Source organism: Mytilus galloprovincialis, chromosome 6 (genome assembly GCF_965363235.1).
Source record: "Mytilus galloprovincialis chromosome 6, xbMytGall1.hap1.1, whole genome shotgun sequence".
NCBI classification, from domain to species: Eukaryota; Metazoa; Mollusca; class Bivalvia; order Mytilida; family Mytilidae; genus Mytilus; species Mytilus galloprovincialis.
Window position 1 is genome coordinate 77970744 of NC_134843.1, and position 8812 is coordinate 77979555.

General features: G+C 32.8%; 1 protein-coding gene across 1 annotated transcript; it reads right to left on the bottom strand.

The window, feature by feature from the left end:
* Nucleotides 1–3301: 3301 nt before the first annotated feature.
* Nucleotides 3302–8812, bottom strand: LOC143080396 (DNA replication complex GINS protein PSF3-like). Its single transcript, XM_076256230.1, has 3 exons — nucleotides 8647–8812; nucleotides 5022–5296; nucleotides 3302–3637 (listed from the first exon to the last, which is right to left on the bottom strand). Exons 1-3 carry the CDS (start codon nucleotides 8744–8746, stop codon nucleotides 3404–3406), a joined length of 609 nt encoding a protein of 202 aa, XP_076112345.1. The 5' UTR covers nucleotides 8747–8812; the 3' UTR covers nucleotides 3302–3403.

The window sequence follows — 8812 nt, forward strand, 5'->3', positions numbered from 1 at the left end:
TTGGTTTTTGTTGTTTCGTTGTTTTCCTCTTATAGTTAATGTGTTTTCCTCGGTTATAGTTTGTAACCCGATAATAAATTTATAAACTTGCGAACAACTGTATACTTCTGTTCTCTTTATATATAACAGACAGAACCTCCATACCATAAGGCATATGTATAAAAAGTGAGAAGGATACAGGTCTTCGACCTTCGGAAATATCATGCTTTTAGGATATTAGCTTACGCCTCCGTTGTCGCCACGTCACTATCTCTTGTGTCTGGCTTTCTGTGAATTATGTTGCAGGCTTGACAAAAACTAAGACAAATGTTGTTTTTAAAATACAGGCTTTTGCCTTTATGAACATTTGTGCCTTTGTTACATATTGATCCATATTTACTTGTTATATATTGATCCATCTTTACTTGTTATACATTGATCCATATTTACTTGTTATATATTGATTAAGATTATCACTAAATATTGACTGCTCTACCCCTATTTGTTACATGTTTACCTATAATGTTTGTTTGTTTTGTTCACACAATAGACATCGTTGTCAATATAATGAAATTTGATGCGACTGTCATACAAGTGAGAGGTTTAGCTAGCTTCAAAACCAGGTTTAATTCGCCATTTTCTACATGAAAAAAACGTATGTACCAAGTCAGGAATATGACAGTTGTCCATTTGTGTGGTGTGTTTCAGCTTTTGATTTTGCCATTTGATTAGGGACTTTCCTCTTTGAATTTTCGTCGGAGTATTTACTGTGACTGTTCCTTTGAACTAAGGAAAACTTTCCCAGAACTCTCGAACCACTATTTCAATTATTTGATTTGACATTTTACATAAGTTATGCAAATATCAACAAGTCAATGAACCATGACTGAGTTACATGGCTAAAAAATCTCCATGTAAATGACATGTGCCAATGATAAAATAGAACTGCATATCAATTATCATTGACTTATTATAAAGTTGTTCCTTTTACACAAACTTTAACACAAACATTAACTTGTATACTATGTAAATGTTTCAGTCAATGAACCATGAAAGGGGATGAGGCTATAGAGTCTTTATGGAAACGATAATTGCAAATATCATTGACTTAACATTAGCAGTTCATCTGAAACTGATTTAATCACAAACTAATACATGTAAACTAAGCATAAGTTTCAAAGTAAATAGACCATGACTGAGGGGTAGGGCCAAATAATCTCCATGCAAATGAGATGTGCAAATGCTAATATAACTGCATACCAAATATGATTGACCAACCACTTGTGGACTTGTGGTTCATCATGAACTAGGCCTTATAACACACTAATACGTTGTTGACACCGCTGCTGGATACAGCATACATATGTCTCACTTTTTGACACCATCAAGCAAGACAAAAATGAACCTGATAGAAATAAATATAGAATTTTCTAAAACTAAAACACATGCATCAATCAGAAAACTAAGAGAATAAAGCACAAAGTATAAGCATCAAATCAAATAAAATAATGAGTTGTGAATAAATGCATTTTTATTGTATTTCTACTACATGTACATGTATAATAAAACTAGAGGCTCTAAAGAGCCTGTGTCACTCACCTTAGTCTATGTGAATATTAAACAAAGGAAGCAGATGGATTTATGACAAAATTGTGTTTTGGTGATGTGTTTGTACACCTTACTTTACTGAACATTCTTTCTGCTTACAATTATCTCTATCTATAATGAACTTGGCCCAGTAGTTTCAGTGGAAAATGTTAGTAAACATTTACAAATTTTATGAAAATTGACAAAAAACAGCAAAATTTCCTTAAAATTACCGATTCAGGGGCAGCAAGCCAACAACCTGTTGTCCAGTCCATCTGAAAATTTCAGGGCAGATAGATCTTGACATGATAAACAATTTAACCCCATCAGATTTGCTCTAAATGCTTTGGTTTTTGAGTTATAAGCCAAAAACTACATTTTACCTGTATGTTCTATTTTTAGCCATGGCAGCCATCTTGGTTGAATGGCCAGGTCACCAGACATATTTTTTTAAACTAGATACCCCAAAGATGATTGTGGCCAAGTTTGGATTAATTTGGCACACTAGTTTCAGAGGAGAAGAATTTTGTAAAAGATAACTAAGATTTACGAAAAATGGTTAAACATTGACTATAAAGGGCAATAACTCCTAAAGGGGTCAACTGACCATTTCAGTCATGTTGACATATTTGTAAATCTTACTTTACTGAACATTATTGCAGTTTAAAGTTCATCTTTATCTATAATAATATTCAAGATAATAACCAAAAACAGCAAAATTTCCTTAAAATTACCAATTCACGGGCAGCAACCCAACAACAGGTTGTCTGATTCATCTGAAAATTTCAGGGCAGATAGATCTTCATCTGATAAACATTTTTATACATGTCAGATTTGCTCTAAATGCTTTGGTTTTTGCGTTATAAGCCAAAAACTGTATTTTACCCCTATCTTCTATTTTTAGCCATGGCAGCCATCTTGGTTGGTTGACCAGGTCACCTGACACATTTTTTAAACGAGATACCCCAATAATGATTGTGGCCAAGTTTGGTTTAATTTGGTCCAGTAGTTTCAGAGGAGAAGATTTTTGTAAAAGTTAACAGATGACGCTGGACGACTACGGACGCAAAGTGATGAGAAAAGCTCACTTGGCCCTTTGGGCCAGGTGAGCTCATAAAAATTGATTTAACTTACAACAGTATAACTTAATTATTTAGCATCATCAAATAAGTCTTGTATCATTCCCCAATTTCTATTAAGCTAAGACAATCGGGAAAAAAATAGGTTTAATATCAATAATAAAGTGTTGAAGAATGTAAAAATCAAAACCATCAACTTGTAACTGCCCTATCTATCAATATTCATCAGATATTTTAAATACAGGTTATTTTAAGGATCAAACTCGGCCATACACATACATTTACATTCATTGCCTAATGTTTAGTCTGTTTTTGCGAAAGGATGAGTTTAAATATCAATAGAATCACTGCCAAGATTAAAAAAAATTATCAACACTCTAAGACTATTTGCATGAACATGCATAGGAATTTAAAGTCATAGCCTCTTAAACAACTTCATACATTATAAATTACTTTGTTACCATGCATTTGAATCTCACAAATCACTTGTTGGTGTTTAATTCCCTTCTGCACCATTGACTATATTGTGGGAGTCAATTGTTATTGGTTGGGGTAGCCAGGCAGCTCACCAATGAAATTTAAACTTAACAGACTACATCAAAGGTATTAAACATACTTGATTGGAGACCACATTTACAGACAAACAATTATTTTTATTTTCACCACTGATGCATATTTCAATAGTCAACAAGATTTAAATAAGTTCATCTGATTTAAAATCAAAATAAAATATATTAAACAAATCTTTTAAAATTTGGTCAAGAATCATCCATTAGAGCTCTTTTACGTTTTCTATGACTTCTAACCATTTCTGAGGTAGTTAGTTTTTCTGTTTGTCTTGTTTCCCACCTTTGGAAATCGTTCAGTCCCATCTGTCCTGCTTTAAACAAACATTTCTCTGTCTCGTCTAGCTTCTCTGTTAATTTTGTAGTGTCTTCATTATAAGCATTCTGAGATGAGTCCATGATTTTCCTTATCCTTGTCTGAAAACACTGGAAAAAAGAATTATTTCAATTTATTATAAGAGGTAAATGGTATGAATTTTGCAACTTTAAAACATTTGTTTAATTTTGTATTTGAGCTGAGCACTGTTGAATTCAAATGTAACTAAACATTTCTCTTTTGTTTAAATCAGAAACATAATTAATATTAATTTCTGAAAAAGTTTTTAATTAGGTTTACACAGCACACAAGCCAAATTTAAAACAACTGTAAATTAAGAAATTATTATGAGATTTTTTATTAACAAATTATTAATGTGAATAATACAATTGGGTGAAAATTGCAATAAAACATGTAAGAACTTGCATTCTGATACTTGAAACATAGACCTGTATGCAGATTTTTTCAAAATCACATAAATAGCAACATACAAACCCCCATTTGTGTCCATTCATGAAATATCCTCATTATAAACATAATAAATGCATGCAATAATTTCTGAATTTACAGTAACTGTTTTGATGGAGAACTGTCTCTGTCTACCCAATGTCATCATGTCTTCATTAAAAGTAATTAAATTTCTCAACAACAGCTTTCTAATAGCCATGGTAACTTTGCAATGATGATTTGCACAATTATTTGCTGAACTCAACCAATGTTAATTAAATCTCATCTGTTTAGTATGTTTAGTTAGTTTTCCTTATATTCATAATTACAAAAGAGTTTTTATGCCCCACCTACGATAGTAGAGGGGCATTATGTTTTCTGGTCTGTACCTCCGTTCGTCCGTCCGGTTAAAGATTTTGGTCGAGGTAGTTTTTGATGAAGCTGAAGTCCAATCAACTTGAAACTTAATACACATGTTCCCAATGATATGATCTTTCTAATTTTAATGCCAAATTATAGTTTTGACCCCAATTTCATGGTCCACTGAACATAGAAAATGATAGTGCAAAGTTCAGGTTAAAGTTTTTGGTCAAGGTAGTTTTTGATGAAGTTAAAGTTACATCAACTTGAAACTTAGTACACATGTTCCCTATGATATGATCTTTTTAATTTTAATTCCAAATTAAAGTTTTGACCCCAATTTCACGGTCCACTGAACATAGAAAATGATAGTGGGAGTGGGGCATCCGTGTACTATGGACACATTCTTGTTCTTTCATACATTTGTCACAGATGAAATATGGACCCATCAAAACATGAAAGATAATTTTAAAAGTCAAATCAAAAGTAACAGATATCCACAAACAATTAGAAATGTTCTTGTTTAATACATAAAATTTTTTGTCCATTTGGATATCAAAAGCGGGATTGTCTGCCAAAGTATGAAACGGATATATCCCTATCTTTCCATTTGAAGGGTCTTTTTTGCAATTTTTATTTTATCTTCTACATGCACAAATGACTTTTTTTATCATATATTCAGTATACCTTTATTAAACTTTTAGCCACATCTGCAGTTTCTGGCAGTTCAAACTTCAGTAACTGTGACCCATAGCTATAATAATAAGGTCCTAATTTATGGAGATCAACCACATTAGCATCTGCTGTTAATATTTCCCTATAACCTTCTCTATATGGTCGTGGCATTTCTACACTGACAATATGACGTTTCCTGCTACACAAAGCTCTGGCCATCCAGAACGACAAATCCAGTTTGGTTCCTGGCTGTAAATCATCACTAGTAGAACTGCTATCGAGATACCCTAAAATAGATTTGTACATTTCATTAATATTGGAGTAAATATGGCCTGAAACTGTTGCAAATATTACATGCACAAACTATACATTGTACATGTATGTACATGTATACACATGTACTTGAAAAATAAACATAACTGATTATCATTTATTTTATCATCTTCTGCAGGAAAAAAAAGAATGCACTACATTTGTATATTACTTCATATACCTGTATACAAGTATATATGCAGAACTTACAAATTTTTTTTATCATTTTTTTGCTAGCTGTGGAACCATAGCTCTTAAGTCCTTATGTTATTTTTTAACAATTTGTGGTCATATGGTCCAAAAATTACATAAGGACCTAAAAGCTGTGGTTCCTCAGTTACATTTTTCTATCCATTTTAAATATTGTTTATTATTTTATTAATAGGCACTGGCTACAGTTACATGGAAATGTAATAAAAATATTATTGCTACATTGGCGACTAGGCCATAAAAAAGAATAGGTTTGTTTGCCCAAACGCTACCTACCCAGAAAAAAGCTGCCTACTTAAATTCTTTTATTGTCCTGATTTGAAGAAGTTTTTTTTTTATCAGATAGGCATGAAGACTAATTAACACCCGGTACTTCAATTTCTCTCTTTGAAAAAAGAAAAAGAAAATGCCTACCTACCTACCAACTGTCTCAACCTTTGGGTAGGGTTTGGGCAAACCAAAATATTTTTAATTGTGGCCCTAATTGCCGTAATACAGGGTTGGGTAAGGATCTGATTAATTACGAATGTAACAATTGCAATAATAATTTAGTCTACGGTTACATTGCGTTGTTGTTACATTAATGCACTTCAATGTACGCTAGCGTAATTCAACTTAAACCTTCTACAGTTGTGTAACTGTTGCTTCCTTTTTTTTCGCCGATAAAAATGAAATTACTATCACAAAATATCTAGACTCTGAAAAAGAAAACACTGATTCCACCAGTTTCAACATGTCGGCAAATGTTTATAACATCAATTGCCTTCACAGTTGACTTGTATTTTTATGTTTTATTGGGTTTTTATATTAAGATATGCCAAGTTGGATATGGAAATGGGAGGTGAACATAAAATCAGTAATGGACGGTAATAAAATCATATTACAACCTCACATGTACATGTGCTTCCAACCAAAAAAATGATGAAAATATAAACATTCCAACAAGGAGTTTAATATACAAATACTTTATCAAAGAGTAAAAACATAATTTTTCCGGTCTCACTAATTAGCGACAACAAGAATTTTAGCGACAAGATGCGTCAATAAGCGACATCAAGAATTATTTTAGCGACAAGAAGCGACAAGAAACTATTTAGCGACAAGAAAACATATTTTTTTTAATTAAAATTAATTATTGCAATAAATAGTAAAAGAATATGCAAAAGAAAATAATTTTAGCGACAAGAAAGTTAAAATTGATAGAAAAAAATGAAACATTATTTACAAAATATTTTATCATCTATTATGTATAACAGCCAGTATTACGTTTAATTATTGTATTATGAGATTACTTTTCCTTGTGTTTAAGAACATATTATTAATTTGTTTTTTAAAACTCTTTTCGTGCAATATATATTAAGCTCGCAAAATGAATTATTTGTGCATCATTGTCCTGAAAATATTGACACAAATGGTGAAATACAAAGAACTGAAATCAAACAAGAGGAAAAGAAAATTGAAATGTGAATGTTTTCATCTTTTTATTTGCTTATTGCCTCATTAAATGATATTTATCATGTAAATTGTCAGCATTTGAGTATTATTCTCGCAAAAGTATGTGCTCTGTGCAATTGCTAGAATCTAAAACGCAACTCGGTTTACCTTTCGACTCGAACTTCGATAAATGCATATAAGAAGTATTATAATTATACTATACTATAGTGGACAACTCCGTTCATGATATCCCCTTGGGCAAGGGTAAATATTGAAACGCACTTATTTTGTCACATCGCCGTGTCAAACTGAATCCCTTGGGACAAGGGTTTTCCTCTTGGGCAAAGGAAATAGTAAGGGAAGTTATACCCTGCAATATTAGTCTTACACTCTAAAAATGTCTATCTATATAATAAAACATTTTAATTAGACATATCTGCTCGTATATTTAAAAAAAACATTAAATACAAATTTCTTTATATCTAATAAAACAAGAATGTGTCCTCAGTACACGAATGCCCCACTCGCACTATCATTTTCTATGTTCAGTGGACCGTGAAATTGGGGTAAAATCTCTAATTTGGCATTAAAATTAGAAATATCATATCATAGGGAACATGTGTACCAAGTTTGAAGTCGATTGGACTTCAACTTCATCAAAAACTACCTCGACCAAAAACTTTAACCTGAAGCGGGACAGACGGACGAACGGACGAACGAACGGACGAACGGACGCACAGACCAGAAAACATAATGCCCCTCTACTATCGTAGGTGGGGCATAAAAATGTTTTCTTGTCGCTACATGTAAATAGTCTTCTTGTCGCTTCTTGTCGCTAAAATAATTCTTGTTGTCGCTTCTTGACGCTTGTTGTCGCTAATTAGTGAGACCCTAATTTTTCAGCTGAAGGCAGAAGCATGACAGACATTTAAAGTTTTTTAAACTTAAAAAAAAGTATAGTACATAATGGAATTGTACAGTATGAATACAGATATGCATGCTGCTGCACCACATTTTTCATAATAATAATAATCAGTTCCTAAGGCTTACCCAACCTTGCATTCCAGCAATTAGTCTCCAATGTAACAATAATATTTTTATTATTGTTACATTTCCATGTAACCGCAACCAGTGCCTAATTAATATTATGGAGCTGAATATGGCCTGATGTGTGTGGGCTTGTAGACTTTGGGACGGTTCAACTTTGGGCCTGATGTTTGTGGGGTGGTAGACTTTGGGAAGGTTCGACTTGAGGCCAGAACGATCTGATACCATCCAGACAGAAACTGTACCTGATACCTAGTCCAAATAATTATGACGTCTGGCAAGGCTATTTTAATTTTTTTTCTGGGACGCCTTCCTACGACGACGTTGTAGGAAGGCGTCCCAGAAAAAAAATAAAATAGCCTTGCCAGACGTCATAATTATTTGGACTACCTGATACCCTGTTGTCATAAAATTTATTTTCATGGATCACTCTGGGTTTCAAAAAGGTTTAGTTTTTTTCAGACCACTTGTCTTAGAATGATTGTAAGCCTGCGATCATGTCATTATCTCATATTCGTGTCTCTGAGTCTCGTAAAACAGAGAGACAGGATCACAGGCAAGATAAATTCTCCCCTCCCCTTTTTCAAAACACCAAAAAGGTTTGTCTAATAGGGAATATTTGCGGTGTTCTTGCCTAATCTGTAAATAGGTAGTTCAACTTTGCATGGCAATCTTTCTTGTGTAGTAAGAATGTCACTAATACTGAAATAATCATCGACACTTTCACTTGTCATTTCTTTGTGTTTCAATGTTTTAAAATTCCGCGCTTCCGTCTTTTGACATTTCCGGTATGTTAAAAT